This window comes from Heptranchias perlo, chromosome 25, assembly GCF_035084215.1.
Source record: "Heptranchias perlo isolate sHepPer1 chromosome 25, sHepPer1.hap1, whole genome shotgun sequence".
Classification (NCBI taxonomy): Eukaryota; Metazoa; Chordata; class Chondrichthyes; order Hexanchiformes; family Hexanchidae; genus Heptranchias; species Heptranchias perlo.
The window spans coordinates 12,787,019-12,803,603 of record NC_090349.1 but is presented as its reverse complement, the minus strand read 5'-3'; the positions used below and the strand labels follow the sequence as shown (position 1 = coordinate 12,803,603).

The window sequence follows — 16,585 nt, the reverse complement described above, 5'->3', positions numbered from 1 at the left end:
AGTGTACAGGGTCAGTAAATGATGGTCAGTGTACACAGTCAGTCAGTAAATGATGGTCAGTGTACAGGATCAGTAAATGATGGTCAGTGTACACGGTCAGTCAGTAAATGATGGTCAGTGTACAGGATCAGTAAATGATGGTCAGTGTACAGGATCAGTCAGTAAATGATGGTCACTGTACAGGATCAGTAAATGATGGTCAGTGTACAGGATCAGTCAGTAAATGATGGTCAGTGTACAGGGTCAGTCAATAAATGATGTTCAGTGTACACGGTCAGTCAGTAAATGATGGTCAGTGTACAGGATCAGTCAGTAAATGATGGTCAGTGTACAGGATCAGTCAGTAAATGATGGTCAGTGTACACGGTCAGTAAAGGATGGTCAGTGTACAGGGTCAGTCAGTAAATGATGGTCAGTGTACAGGGTCAGTAAATGATAGTCAGTGTACAGGGTCAGTAAATGATGGTCAGTGTACACGGTCAGTCAGTAAATGAACATCAGTGTACAGGATCAGTAAATGATGGTCAGTGTACACGGTCAGTCAGTAAATGATGGTCAGTGTACAGGATCAGTAAATGATGGTCAGTGTACACGGTCAGTCAGTAAATGATGGTCAGTGTACAGGGTCAGTCAATAAATGATGTTCAGTGTACAGGGTCAGTAAATGATGGTCAGTGTACAGGATCAGTAAATGATGGTCAATGTACACGGTCAGTCAGTAAATGATGGTCAGTGTACAGGGTCAGTAAATGATGGTCAGTGTACAGGATCAGTCAGTAAATGATGGTCAGTGTACAGGATCAGTCAGTAAATGATGGTCAGTGTACACGGTCAGTAAAGGATGGTCAGTGTACAGGGTCAGTAAAGGATGGTCAGTGTACAGGGTCAGTAAAGGATGGTCAGTGTACAGGGTCAGTAAATGATGGTCAGTACAGGGTCAGTAAATGATGGTCAGTGTACAGGGTCAGTCAGTAAATGATGGTTAGTGTACACGGTCAGTAAATGATGGTCAGTGTACACGGTCAGTAAATGATGGTCAGTGTACAGGGTCAGTCAGTAAATGATGGTCAGTGTACACGGTCAGTAAATGATGGTCAGTGTACAGGGTCAGTCAGTAAATGATGGTCAGTGTACAGGGTCAGTCAGTAAATGATGGTCAGTGTACACGGTCAGTCAGTAAATGATGGTCAGTGTACAGGGTCAGTAAATGATGGTCAGTGTACACGGTCAGTAAATGATGGTCAGTGTACAGGGTCAGTCAGTAAATGATGGTCAGTGTACACGGTCAGTAAATGATGGTCAGTGTACAGGGTCAGTCAGTAAATGATGGTTAGTGTACACGGTCAGTAAATGATGGTCAGTGTACAGGGTCAGTCAGTTAATGATGGTCAGTGTACACGGTCAGTAAATGATGGTCAGTGTACAGGGTCAGTCAGTAAATGATGGTCAGTGTACAGGGTCAGTCAGTAAATGATGGTCAGTGTACACGGTCAGTCAGTAAATGATGGTCAGTGTACAGGGTCAGTAAATGATGGTCAGTGTACAGGGTCAGTAAATGATGGTCAGTGTACAGGGTCAGTAAAGGATGGTCAGTGTGCAGGGTCAGTAAATGATGGTCAGTGTACAGGGTCAGTAAATGATGGTCAGTGTACAGGGTCAGTAAATGATGGTCAGTGTACAGGGTCAGTAAATGATGGTCAGTGTACACAGTCAGTCAGTAAATGATGGTCAGTGTACAGGGTCAGTAAATGATGGTCAGTGTACAGGATCATTCAGTAAATGATGGTCAGTGTATAGGGTCAGTAAATGATGGTCAGTGTACACGGTCAGTAAAGGATGGTCAGTTTTCAGGGTCAGTAAATGATGGTCAGTACAGGGTCAGTAAATGATGGTCAGCGTACAGGGTCAGTAAATGATGGTCAGTGTACACGGTCAGTAAAGGATGGTCAGTGTACAGGGTCAGTAAAGGATGGTCAGTGTACAGGGTCAGTAAAGGATGGTCAGTGTACAGGGTCAGTAAATGATGGTCAGTGTACAGGGTCAGTCAGTAAATGATGGTCAGTGTACACGGTCAGTAAATGATGATCAGTGTACAGGGTCAGTCAGTGAATGATGGTCAGTGTACACTGTCAGTAAATGATGGTCAGTGTGCACGGTCAGTAAATGATGGTCAGTGTACAGGGTCAGTCGCTAAATGATGGTCAGTGTACACGGTCAGTAAATGATGGTCAGTGTACAGGGTCAGTCAGTAAATGATGGTCAGTGTACACGGTCAGTAAATGATGGTCAGTGTACACGGTCAGTAAATGATGGTCAGTGTACAGGGTCAGTCAGTAAATGATGGTCAGTGTACAGGGTCAGTAAATGATGGTCAGTGTACAGGGTCAGTCAGTAAATGATGGTCGGTGTACACGGTCAGTAAATGATGGTCAGTGTACACGGTCAGTAAATGATGGTCAGTGTACAGGGTCAGTCAGTAAATGATGGTCAGTGTACAGGGTCAGTCAGTAAATGATGGTCAGTGTACAGGGTCAGTCAGTAAATGATGGTCAGTGTACACGGTCAGTCAGTAAATGATGGTCAGTATACAGGGTCAGTAAATGATGGTCAGTGTACACGGTCAGTCAGTAAATGATGGTCAGTGTACAGGGTCAGTAAATGATGGTCAGTGTACAGGGTCAGTAAATGATGGTCAGTGTACAGTGTCAGTAAATGATGGTCAGTGTACAGGATCAGTCAGTAAATGATGGTCAGTATACAGGGTCAGTAAATGATGGTCAGTGTACAGGGTCAGTAAATGATGGTCAGTGTACAGGGTCAGTAAATGATGGTCAGTGTACAGGGTCAGTCAATGATGGTCAGTGTATAGGAGCTGTGCTGGTAAATCCGCTGATGTATTGTGCGTTTTTGGCAGGTTCTACCCCAACCCGCACCGGAGGATTCCTCGGCACCACCAGCCCAGGCCCCATGGCAGACCTGTACGGGGCGGCTAACCAGGACTCCGGGGTCAGCAGTTACATCAGTGCGGCCAGCCCTGCCCCGAGCACTGGATTCGGCCACAGTCTGGGGGTAAGTGTTGTCCAACTCATCGGAACCACCCAACCCCTGACCCCTGATGTCACACACAACCCCTGACCCCTGATGTCACACAGAACACCCTGACCCCTGATGTCACACAGAACACCCTGACCCCTGATGTCACACAGAACACCCTGACCCCTGATGTCACACAGAACCCCTGACCCCTGATGTCACACAGAACCCCTGACCCCTGATGTCACACAGAACCCCTGACCCCTGATGTCACACAGAACCCCTGACCCCTGATGTCTCACAGAACCCCTGACCCCTGATGTCTCACAGAACCACTGACCCCTGATGTCACACAGAACCCCTGACCCCTGATGTCTCACAGAACCCCTGACCCCTGATGTCACACAGAACCCCTGACCCCTGATGTCACACAGAACCCCTGACCCCTGATGTCTCACAGAACCCCTGACCCCTGATGTCACACAGGACCCCTGACCCCTGATGTCACACAGAACCCCTGACCCCTGATGTCACACAGAACCCCTGACCCCTGATGTCACACAGAACCCCTGACCCCTGATGTCACACAGAACCCCTGACCCCTGATGTCACACAGAACCCCTGACCCCTGATGTCACACAGAACCCCTGACCCCTGATGTCACACAGAACCCCCTGACCCCTGATGTCTCACAGAACCCCCTGACCCCTGATGTCACACAGAACCCCCTGACCCCTGATGTCACACAGAACCCCCTGACCCCTGAAGTCACACAGAACCCCTGACCCCTGATGTCACACACAACCCCTGACCCCTGATGTCACACAGAACCCCTGACCCCTGATGTCACACAGAACCCCTGACCCCTGATGTCACACAGAACCCCTGACCCCTGATGTCACACAGAACCCCTGACCCCTGATGTCACACAGAACCCCTGACCCCTGATGTCACACAGAACCCCTGACCCCTGATGTCACACAGAACCCCTGACCCCTGATGTCACACAGAACCCCTGACCCCTGATGTCACACAGAACCCCTGACCCCTGATGTCTCACAGAACCCCTGACCCCTGATGTCACACAGAACCCCTGACCCCTGATGTCACACAGAACCCCTGACCCCTGATGTCACACAGAACCCCCTGACCCCTGATGTCACACAGAACCCCTGACCCCTGATGTCACACAGAACCCCTGACCCCTGATGTCACACAGAACCCCCTGACCCCTGATGTCACACAGAACCCCCTGACCCCTGATGTCACACAGAACCCCTGACCCCTGATGTCACACAGAACCCCTGACCCCTGATGTCACACAGAACCCCTGACCCCTGATGTCACACAGAACCCCTGACCCCTGATGTCACACAGAACCCCTGACCCCTGATGTCACACAGAACCCCTGACCCCTGATGTCACACAGAACCCCTGACCCCTGATGTCACACAGAACCCCTGACCCCTGATGTCACACAGAACCCCTGACCCCTGATGTCACTCTCCACGGCAAGCTGCGGATTCGGAGGTTTTCAAATATTTACCCAGCAGGCAGTGGTGAACCAAGCGGCAAAGAATCGCTCTCACCACCAAGGGTCATGGGTCATGGAACCCGCACGGAGGAGTGACTAATACCCCAGTTATCTTCAATTTTTTTTATCTCTAGCTGTTCATAATGAAATGGGAACCTGTAAAAGTGCATCGCCCAGGGCTGTAGTGATGGTTTACACCGGCGATGCTTCTACAGCGACTCAGGCCATTTGCGGCCTGTCTCCCCTTTGATCCTCACTAGGCCCGTTGCTCCCTAGGCCGAGCCCCTTTGCCCCCCCCCCCCCCCCCCGATCTGGGTGTGGGACATTGGTGAAGCTGGGATTCAGCGCTGCTCCTGCTCTTGCTCACCAGAAGGGGGCAGGGGGAATGCTATCGGAAGGTTCGGCTTAACCCAGCAAGTATGAAGGGGCCCTTTTAAAATAGCCCCCATGTTTTTGCCGTTCCCTTGAGGAAGTGTCTGGCTCCTACTTGGGAACTGAGTGCAGTGAGACGACTGAAATGGGCAGCTCACTGCGTGGGGAGCGGCAGGCACTGAGCTGCAGAGTGTTGGGGGTTCATGAGGGTGATCCGCAGGCAAGGCTGTGCTCGGGATTATGGCCCTTGACCGCAGCAGAGGCTCAGAGAACCCCTCAGTGTGCCTTGTATGGAATGACGGGGATTCAGTCTGGGAAGTGAGGGATGAAGTGGATGTCAGCCAGACCTGCTGGCACTTCCACCGGAGTCGGGGTAATTCTACCCTGTCCCTGGAAAATAGTCGAGTCGCTGGTCAGAGTAGCTTCAGGAATCAATCCCCCTCAGGCAAGGGGAGGAGGAGGGTGGTGAGAACTCCCTCAAACCCCTGCATCCCCCCCACCCAAACCCAACCCCGGTCTGGTCTAAATGTGACTCCAGCCCCACTCCAGCGTGGTTGACTCCTACCTGCAGTCTGGAGTGACTGAGTGAGCCACTCAGTTGTATTAAAACCGCGACACTGTGATTCAAGAAGGCGGCTCACCACCACCACCTTCTCAGGACAACTAGGGATGGGCAATAAATGCCGGCCTCGCCAGCGACGCCCACATCCCGAGAACGAATGAAATAAACAAAAATAGGCCCACCCAAATTTTCCATCTCTTTAAGTCTGGCCCAAGGTGTGTGACGTGTGCGTGGAGGGGACGCCCTGAGCTCGATGATTACAGGCGAGGCTCTGGTGGGACCTGTCGGCAATGATAAGAGAAAGACGCGGGACGTCCCAAAGTGCTTCAAAACCAATCAAATCCTTTTGAAATGTAGTCACTGTTGTAATGTAGGAAACGCGATGAAGGAAAGCTGCTTTTTACACTGGGTTTCGCTGGGCCCTGGCGAATCCAGCAAGTTTACCTTGGTCTTGTTGCCAGTGCCCGTCGGGACCCGGCAGTGCTAATTTTGTAAAAACAGCTTAAGGGTGTGAGACAGGATGGCTGAGTGCCATTAGTTTGCTTCCACTGACGTGTACCATTATGTTCAGTAATCCCAGTGACGGTGCAGGTTTCAATGGGCTCTGTCAGAGTCTCTGCTCAAACTCCTCCCTGTTATCTCTTCCAGGGCCCTTTGATTGCGACAGCTTTCACAAACGGTTACCACTAAAGCAGAGGCCCGAAAATCTGAAAAAGGAAGTAAGTTCTTAATGGATGCGGCTTGAGTCTTTTTCTCTCTCTCGTGTATGAATTCTGATGATGATTATTGTTGTTGTTTTGTTAACATTTTAATTTTCTGTAATAGCCAGAGGCCAAATATGTGATGAGGCCTAGCATGCAGCTGGAGTACATCCTCACTCAGTCTGATGCCTCGTGTCTCTGTGGGAAATGCAGTGTCGCACTGAACAGGGAGATGCCAGGTCTCGATCCCCAGCCTGTGCGAAGGCAACAGATCTTAGGGTCGTGTTGGGGTTCGACAATTGGCCTCCGTGCCGGGAGGAGAAAAAGAATCGACCCCCCCTCCAGTCCCGGTGATTCCCGATCCCCCCCCAGTCCCGGTGATTCCCGATTCCCCGCCCAGTCCCAGTGATTCCAGATTCCCCCAGTCCCAGTGATTCCCGATTTCCCCCCCCCCCCCGGTCCCAGTGATTCCCGATTTCCCCCCTCCCCCCCGTCCCAGTGATTCCCGATCCCCCGCCCAGTCCCAGTGATTCCAGATTCCCCCAGTCCCAGTGATTCCCGATTTCCCCCCCCCCCCCCGGTCCCAGTGATTCCCGATTTCCCCCCTCCCCCCAGTCCCGGTGATTCCCGATCCCCCCCCCCCCAGTCTCAGTGATTCCTGATCCCCCCCCTCAGTCCCAGTGATTCCTGATCCCCCCCCTCAGTCCCAGTGATTCCTGATCCCCCCCCCTCAGTCCCAGTGATTCCTGATCCCCCCCTCAGTCCCAGTGATTCCTGATCCCCCCCCTCAGTCCCAGTAATTCCCGATCCCCCCTCCAGTCCCGGTGATTCCCGATTCCCCTCCTGTCCCGGTGATTCCCGATTTCCCCCCACCCAGTCCCGGTGATTCCCGATTTCCCCCCCCCCCAGTCCCGGTGATTCCCGATCCCCCCCCAGTCCCGGTGATTCCCGATCCCCCCCCAGTCCCGGTGATTCCCGATCCCCCCCCAGTCCCGGTGATTCCCAATTTCCCCCCCCCCCCCCAGTCCCGGTGATTCCCGATCCCCCCCCAGTCCCGGTGATTCCCGATTCCTCCCCCCCTAGTCCCGGTGATTCCCAATCCCCCCCTAGTCCCGGTGATTCCCGATCCCCCCCAGTCCCGGTGATTCCCGATCTCCCCCCCCCCCCCCCAGTCCCGGTGATTCCCGATCTCCCCCCCCCAGTCCCGGTGATTCCCGATCTCCCCCCCCCCAGTCCCGGTGATTCCCGATCTCCCCCCCCCAGTCCCGGTGATTCCCGATCTCCCCCCCCCCCCCAGTCCCGGTGATTCCCGATCTCCCCCCCCCAGTCCCGGTGATTCCCGATCCCCCCCCAGTCCCGGTGATTCCCGATCCCCCCCCAGTCCCGGTGATTCCCGATCCCCCCTAGTCCCGGTGATTCCCGGTCCCCCCCCCAGTCCCGGTGATTCCCGATCCCCCCTAGTCCCGGTGATTCCCGATCACCACCCCCCCTCAGTCCCGGTGATTCCCGATTCCCCTCCAGTCCCGGTGATTCCCGATCCCCCCCCAAGTCCCGGTGATTCCCGATTCCCCTCCAGTCCCGGTGATTCCCGATCCCCCCCCCAGTCCCGGTGATTCCCGATTCCCCTCCAGTCCCGGTGATTCCCGATCCCCCCCCCCAGTCCCGGTGATTCCCGATCCCCCCCCCCAGTCCCGGTGATTCCCTATTCCCCCACAGTCCCGGTGATTCCCGAACCTCCCCCCCCCCCCCCCCCAGTCCCGGTGATTCCCGATTCCCCCCCAGTCCCAGTGATTCCTGATCCCCCCCCCCCCCCCCCCCCAGTCCCGATGGGAAGCGCACGGATGTGAATGTCGGGTGAGGGTCTGCTGACTCGGTTAAGGTGCACCCCATTGTTGAATATCCTGCTGATGCTCACGGTCTAGGTCCACATGGGGAGAGGGGCGACTGGGTGAGTGGAGAGGGGCGACTGGGTGAGTGGAGAGGGGCGACTGGGTGAGTGGAGAGGGGCGACTGGGTGAGTGGAGAGGGGCGACTGGGTGAGTGGAGAGGGGCGACTGGGTGAGTGGAGAGGGGCGACTGGGTGAGTGGGGAGGGGCGACTGGGTGAGTGGAGAGGGGCGACTGGGTGAGTGGAGAGGGGCGACTGGGTGAGTGGAGAGTGGCGACTGGGTGAGTGGAGAGGGGCGACTGGGTGAGTGCTCGACATCAATGGGACCAGACACCTTCGGGAGGGAGAACACCGGAGAAGGAAAACCGCCTCCTGTGTATTCTGGACCTTTGAAAACACACAGCCTGAGGTGTCGGGGCTCCTGATTACAACCGTTGAAGAGGTTGGAATCTGTCCCAGGGCCGCTGTGCCCAAGCTGCCTGCCACCTGCTGTATCCCACAGTGGAGACAATGTGTGCAACAGTTTGTGGGGGGAGAGGGGGGGAGACGGGTGATGTCCTCTCACTAGTTCCAGACGTACCCCTGCCCTTCCTGTCCTAGCTCAGTGTAGTTGGGCTTCATTCTGCTCCCACTGACTCTTCCACAGACCTTTGGGGGGGGGGGATTCTTTGTTTTTGTAAATATTATTCTCTGTTAAACCCTTGAGCTCGGGGAGGGGAGGGGGGGGGGGTGACAGATTTCCCCCCACTCCCAGCTCAGTGGCTTTGATACTTGCCGTTTTGATTTCCCTGCCACTCTGATGGAAATAAATGAAAGAACTTGCATTTATATAGCACCTTTCACACTCTCGGGACGTCCCAAAGCGCTTCACAGCTCTGTAGCACAGGCGGGAGTCTCGAGACGGTACTCCCAGCACCTGCTGGATATCGGCAGAGAAAACAAAACACACGAGGTTGCAGTCTGCTGCTTGCACATCGAGAACAGCGAGTGAGTTGGCGTTTTTTTGTCGTGGTCGTGTTTGGGTCAAGCTTTTAATTCCGATAATGGCAACTGTCTTTGTGTCTCTCTTCCCTCCAGGGCCCCAGCCTGTCAGCAAGAGGAGGGGAAACATGGGTTTTGGTGGAGCTCAGGCGACTTTTTAATAATTTTACTGCACACACTGACTTACTACCATAAACTCAACTCCAACCACCCACCCCATCAACCGAAGACAAACATCTCACACCTTCACTAACATTTAAAGTTTACGCTTCTTTGTTTTTTTTTCCTGATTTTTTTTTTTTGTTTAATTTATTATTTTTTTAATTTTTTTTTAGCTTAATGATGGATCAGTTTTAAGCCGTGTCTTTTTTTGTTATTGTTGTTGTTGCTTATTTGAAAGTGCTTAGATGCCATCTTTTTAAAATGAGAGTTTTTGTGATTGTATTAGAACATTTGGCTGAGGACATTCTGCTTCATATTTTTTTTGACCATTTTTTTTTGCCAGCCCTTGTTTTTAATGAGTAAGAGCTAAAGAGGGTAATGTAAAACACTCCTGAAGAAAATGGAATCTTGTCTAAATACAATTTATTTTGATATTCTTTGTAAATGTCATCTATTAACACTGAATTCCAGTTATCATGGAACAAAAAACAACATCTGCAGGACAAAAATGTATATTTTGGTAAAAAAAACACTATGAATCATAAAAGTATTTTTTTCTGAAATTGGATAAAACGTTTCTGTAAAATATGTAAATAGAACAAGCTGGATTTGTATTTGCCTTCTGCACAAAAGGTTCTTTTTTGAGTACGGTAGTATTTTTTGAGAAAAGGGTAGGCCTGAGGCCCCTACACAGCCTGAGACTTAGCAATACTGTAGTTGACCTTTGACTTCCCAGCAGATTCTGTAGTTGACGTCGTATGGGGCTAATTTACTGTAGAATTGCATTTTTTTTTTCTCTGACTTCTCATTTAAATGAAGGACATTGGTAAGAAATGAACGGTACCTCAAGAGGTCACAAAGCTGCTAAACAAAAAGAAAAAATCCACACATACACTATATATCTATAAAGGTTGTGTAGGCCGAGCCTGGCCTCCATTTTTTGACCCTAGTTTGAGAAAGAATGGTTGTTGCTATAGCTACCGCTGTTTTACCTCAGCTGGTCACTTCCACAAAGCTGTCAACTCTCCCAGTTTTTATCAGTATCCTTAGTGCTCGTACATGCTTAGTCAGTTTTTGTTTGTTTTAAACTCTTTTGAACAGCCTGCACTTCCAATTCAGTTGCAACGTGCATCTTAACTGACCTTACTCACCATGCGTAACGTAAGGTGGAAATTGATGCCTTCTTGGCCGTAGGCATGAGAAGAAAGGGGAGTTTCCTGAGTGTGAGCAGTAGAGCCAAGTCGGGTCATACCACCGTTTACTGTGAAGGGAAATCTTGCACGGGGGGGTTGCGGGGGAGGGTTGGTAGGACTCAGGGTGGGTGGGAGGGGGGGCCTTCACTGTGATTTACGGTTTTTTTAAAGCCTGTATTTCCCCCGCACCAAATTGTCTCTGCCAGGCCATCAGGAAGAGTAGGGGTCAGTGGAGGGGGGAGAGAGGGGGGGGGGTCAGTGGAGGGGGGAGAGAGGGGGGGGTCAGTGGAGGGGGGAGAGAGGGGGGGTCAGTAGAGGGGAGAGAGGGGGGGGGAGAGGGTGGGGTCAGTGGGGGGGGAGAGAGGGTGGGGTCAGTGGGGGGGGAGAGAGGGTGGGGTCAGTGGGGGGGGAGAGAGGGTGGGGTCAGTGGGGGGAGAGAGAGGGTGGGGTCAGTGGGGGGAGAGAGAGGGTGGGGTCAGTGGGGGGAGAGAGAGGGTGGGGTCAGTGGGGGGAGAGAGAGGGTGGAGTCAGTGGGGGGAGAGAGAGAGGGGGTGAGAGGGGGGTCAGTGGGGGGAGAGAGAGGGTGGAGTCAGTGGGGGGAGAGAGAGAGGAGGGTCAGTGGGGGGTGAGAGAGGGGGATCAGTGGGGGGAGAGAGGGGGGGGTCAGTGGGGGGGGGGGGGAGAGAGGGGGGGCCAGTGGCGGGGGGGAGAATGCCCATGCTGTTCCCGAGAACCCGCTGGCAGCCAGCATGAAGCGACATTGGCCGGTTTCGGGGCAGCCCAGCCGCACAGTCAGGGAGTGGATCACGATTTTGGGTCCTGGTGGAGCAGAGGGAATAAAGAACTTGAAAGACGAACGTGAGAACCTTTTGTTTTAAAACCCGAGAAATGAAGTTGACCTGAGTCGAGGCTTCTCCTCACATCCCCGCAGGTTTAACGACTCGATTAATATATGACATAATCACAGACGGAAAGAGTCGAATTGAATTATTGTAAAATACTTTTTTAATTAATGTGTTTTAGAGGGAGGGAGAAAAAAAAATGAAAGACCCAGGAATTGATTTTTTTTTTAAGATTAAGGCCAGTTTAGCGCTTACAGTGAAAATAGCAAAACAGAAAACTGTTTTAAAAAAATAATAAAAGATTTTTAGGGCATTAAATGCTGCGATTCTCTGTCAGTTTATTCCAGGGGCATTCACTTGGTCTCGTGTCAGTGGAGAGACTGACAGATCTGTGGAGAGTTGCTAGCTTTGCTCTTGATTTTTAAAAAAAACACTACTGGAAACACAAACACTGTTGTTTGTGACAGCAATAAACGCTATTTTGTGAAAATGCATCATGGGGAGCAATTTTTTTTTTGTTTAAATTGTTTTTGTTTTTTTTCTTCTAGATGAAGCGGTGTTTGGTAAATAATGTCTTGCTCCCCAGTGCTTTGTACTGCCAGGCAGAGGGTTTTGCTTTTTAATCCTTTTTACGTTTCTGTCCATTTTTTTTTTGCCAGTAAGTTATTGCAATCTGAGAAATGTCATCTCTGGCTCTGTAACCCTTTTTCAGATTTCATTTAAAATTCCTAATAAATTATTTGAAACTTTCCATGTGTGTCTCACTCTTTCTTTCGTTGACCTCGCCCATTCTTTTAGTCCGGTGTGGTCTCCTCAAACTAACCTCCCATCTCACTGCTCCCCTCCCTGAGCCAATCCCACTGCCCTGGAGCTGCACTAACACTTGGAACATTCACAAAGATGCTTAATGTACCGTGCTCACAGCCCTGAGCAATATCCCACTATCGTTAGGCTTGCTTTACAAACAGGCTTGACAGTATTTAGTCATTTGAAATTGTGATTCACAATACATTAGTGGAGTTACCTGGCTCCATGTATTCCTAAACAGGTGTTAATTTGAGTTGTAAAAGAAGCTGGCTTTTTTGTGGGTTTTTTCCCCCTCCTTTCCTCTCCCGCAGGCCTGGCTCAGCCCACAGAACTCTTGTTGAAAGTACAGTTCCACAGTTTGCTGGACAGTAGTTCGGTCCAGTGGTCATCACTCACCTATGAGTGCCAGCAGGTTATCCAACTACGGAAGCCTTCACGGTCGAGCTGGGCCCTGTCCTCACCCAGTGTCCAACTGGGGGCCAGTGGACAGCAGTCAGGGTCGGGCAGGGGTGCGTTAACCCAGGCCCCCCCCCACCACCAGGGGCGGCCAGCCAGACCCAATAGGCAGCCCACCTGTTACAACCCAGGGAGCTCAGCCTCCCCGCCCCCTGTCAACGTCCCAGTGCAGGAGAACAGCATAAGCCAGCCTTCCGCATTAGGGTGGGTTTTAATGGATCGTGGGGGGGGAGGGTGTTGAGAGGCCCGAATGTTGTTGGTTCACAGGACCCCATGAGTTCAGGGAACCCTGGCTGAATTTCCCTTCCCTCTCCCGGAAGTGCTGAGGCCAATTTTGCAGTCAGCCAAGTCAACACAAGTCAGACCTGGGATCCTCCTGGCCTCTGTAGCTTGAAATCTGTGAATCCTCATATTTAACCCTTGAATTACTGGCCACTCCGAGGAATCTTTGTTTAAAAGTTTTCAGCTGATTCTCTGGCGCTGAAACAAACCCGAGCACGACACCTCGAAAGTTGCTCAGAGTTCAGGGTAGTTTTATTCCTGAAATAACCATAGATTACAAAAGAAACATTTGAAAATCATTTTAAATAAAATATATTCTAGATTATTTCCTCACCTTATTCTCTTCTTTTCAGATGTTGTGTGTCAGTTTGACAAAGTCCCAAAGACCCATTGTCCAGACACTCTGCTTCCATAAGAGCTCTATGGGGAGACCCTATTTTTTCAAATAGGGTCTCCCCATCATTGCAGGAGCTCTTGTGACCTGGCCTCCCTCCCTCGGGCCACTCTGCTCCAAACTATTTTTCTTGGCAAAAGATTGGCACAGTTTCAAGGACAGCTTCCAGTAAGAGGTGCAGTCACTGGATATCCCACTCCAGGACTTGCTTACATGATCTAAGCAGATACTTCAGCACGGCGCTGAGGGAGCCCTGGACAGTCAGGGGAGTGGGACTTTCAAAGAGCCAGCACAGGCACGATGGGCCGAGTGGCCTCCTGTGCTGTACGGTTCCAAGATTGCCCGTTCCTTCCCACCATGCTCCAGATGCTGTAGTCACTGAACCTATGACCAGAGTGCACTGAACTAAAGTTCCACACCTGACCTACGCGGGATGAAAAAACGGGTTCTGTTTTTTTTGTAAAAAAATGGAGTTTTGGCATTCGCTTTGCATTGTGGAAACTCCCAGAAAACCCAGACCAAAAGCAGGGAGGGAGCTGGATAGATGAGAACCCCAGTGAGTTCTTCCTGATTTGAAGGTTGCGTGTCTCCAACTCCCTAAACACAACCCTGATGTCCATTCACATTCTCGGGAGATCCCAAAGTGCTTCACAGCCAACTGAAGTGTAGTCATTGTCACACAAGCAAACATGCCAGCCACTTTGCAGCAAACGTGATTATTTTAATGTATCGATTAACCCCTTCAAAAAGAATTGGGTAACGACCTGGTTAGGGATGGGACTGAAGCTTTTTACAGGCAGAAATAATCCATTGAACACGAGGGTTTCTGTGTTGCTCGGGGTCAAAGCGACCAATCGGTTAAATGGTGAAGATGAATCGATATTCTGTAGCTTTGCTCAGTAGGATTTTGTGGATCGGGACGAATGCGGATCTCCCTCCAAGTTAAATAAGTGAGGTGGAGACCCTGGTGGGAGATGATGCACATGATAAGGTCAAAATAAGTGAGCAATGTTTGCCTAGGAGCTGCAGCAAATGAGACCAGAGCGGGGCTATAAAGCCCAGCGGTAGCGGAGGCCCGAGACTCGAACATAAGAACATAAGAACATAAGAAATTGGAGCAGGAGTAGGCCAATCGGCCCCTCGAGCCTGCTCCGCCATTCAATAAGATCATGGCTGATCTGATCCCAACCACAAATCTAAAGAACACAAGAAGTCGGAGCAGGACCCGGCCACATAGCCCCTGGGCCCTCTCCGCCACCCACAGGGCATTCACCGATCCGAACTCAGCTTCATGTCCAATTTCCTGCCCGCTCCCCATAACCCCTAATTCCCTTTACTTCTAGGAAACTGTCTATTTCTGTTTTAAATTTATCTAATGATGTAGCTTCCACAGCTTCCTGGGGCAGCAAATTCCACAGACCTACCACCCTCTGAGTGAAGAAGTTTCTCCTCATCTCAGTTTTGAAAGAGCAGCCCCTTATTCTAAGATTATGCCCCCTAGTTCTAGTTTCACCCATCTTTGGGAACATCCTTACCGCATCCACCCGATCAAGACCCTTCACAATCTTATATGTTTCAATAAGATCGCCTCTCATTCTTCTGAACTCCAATGAGTAGAGTCCCAATCTACTCAACCTCTCCTCATATGTCCGCCCCCTCATCCCCGGGATTAACCGAGTGAACCTTCTTTGTACTGCCTCGAGAGCAAGTATGTCTTTTCTTAAGTATGGAGACCAAAACTGTATGCAGTATTCCAGGTGCGGTCTCACCAATACCTTATATAACTGCAGCAATACCTCCTTGTTTTTATATTCTATCCCCCTAGCAATAAAAGCCAACATTCCGTTGGCTTTCTTGATCACCTGCTGCACCTGCATACCAACTTTTTGATTTTCTTGCACTAGGACCCCCAGATCCCTTTGTACTGCAGTACTTTCCAGTCTCTCGCCATTAAGAAAATAACTTGCTCTCTGATTTTTCCTGCCAAAGTGCATAACCTCACATTTTCCAATATTATATTGCATCTGCCAAATCTCCGCCCACTCACCCAGCCTGTCTATATCCCCTTGCAGGTTTTTTATGTCCTCCTCACTCTCTACTTTCCCTCCCATCTTTGTATCATCTGCAAATTTTGATATGTTGCACTCGGTCCCCTCCTCCAAATCATTAATATAGATTGTAAAGAGTTGGGGACCCAGCACCGACCCTTGTGGAACACCACTGGTTACTGGTTGCCAGTCCGAAAATGAACCATTTATCCCAACTCTCTGCTTCCTGTTCGATAACCAATCCTCCACCCATGCCAGAATATTACCCCCAATCCCGTGATTTTTTATCTTAAGTAATAATCTTTTATGTGGCACCTTGTCGAATGCCTTCTGGAAGTCTAAATACACTACGTCCACTGGTTCCCCTTTATCCACCCTGTACGTTATATCCTCAAAGAACTCAAGCAAATTTGTCAGACATGACTTCCCCTTCATAAAGCCATGCTGACTTTGTCCTATTAAATTATGCTTATCTAAATGTTCCGTTACTGTCTCCTTAATAATAGACTCCAAAATTTTACCCACCACAGATGTTAAGCTAACTGGCCTATAATTTCCAGCCTTCTGCCTACTACCCTTTTTAAATAACGGTGTTACATTAGCAGTTTTCCAATCTGCCGGGACCTCTCCTGAGTCCAGGGAATTTTGGAAAACTATCACCAAAGCATCCACAATCCCTACTGCCATTTCCCTCAAGACCCTAGGATGGAAGCCATCAGGTCCAGGGGATTTATCCGCCTTGAGTCCCATTATTTTACTGAGTACCATCTCTTGAGTGATTTTAATCGTATTTAGCACCTCCCCCCCCAGAGCCCCCTGTTTGTCCAGTGTTGGGATATTCTTAGTGTCCTCTACTGTAAAGACTGAAACAAAATATTTGTTCAGCATTTTTGCCATCTCCATGTTTCCCACCATTAATTTCCCGGTCTCATCCTCTAAGGGACCTACGTTTGCCTTAGCCACCCTTTTTCTTTTTATATAACTGTAGAAACTCTTGCTATCTGTTTTTATATTTTTTGCTAATTTCTTTTCATAATCTAACTTCCCTTTCTTAATCAATCCTTTAGTTACTTTTTGCTGTCTTTTGAAGAATTCCCAATCTTCTATCCTCCCACTAAGTTTGGCTACCTTATATGTCCTTGTTTTTAGTCGGATACTATCCTTGATTTCTTTACTTAGCCACGGATGGCTGTCATTTCTTTTACACCCTTTTTTCCTCAGTGGAATATATTTATTTTGAAAGTTGTAAAATAACTCCCTAAATGAACACCACTGCTCATGTACCGTCTTACCCTTTAATCTATTTTCCCAGTCCACTTTAATCAATTCCG

The 16,585-nt window shown here is 50.1% G+C and overlaps 1 protein-coding gene across 2 annotated transcripts in view; it reads left to right on the top strand.

Moving 5' to 3' along the window:
• Nucleotides 1-9,669, top strand: part of LOC137342031 (RNA-binding protein Musashi homolog 1-like) — a 181,202-nt gene extending 171,533 nt beyond the window's left edge. For both annotated transcript variants that reach the window (XM_068005639.1, XM_068005638.1), the window contains 3 exons: nt 2,915-3,069; nt 6,150-6,220; nt 9,167-9,669. In XM_068005639.1, the coding sequence (XP_067861740.1) occupies nt 2,915-3,069; nt 6,150-6,191 (197 nt within the window). In that variant the 3' untranslated portion in view covers nt 6,192-6,220; nt 9,167-9,669. The remainder of the gene's footprint in view (nt 1-2,914; nt 3,070-6,149; nt 6,221-9,166) is intronic.
• Nucleotides 9,670-16,585: the final 6,916 nt, after the last annotated feature.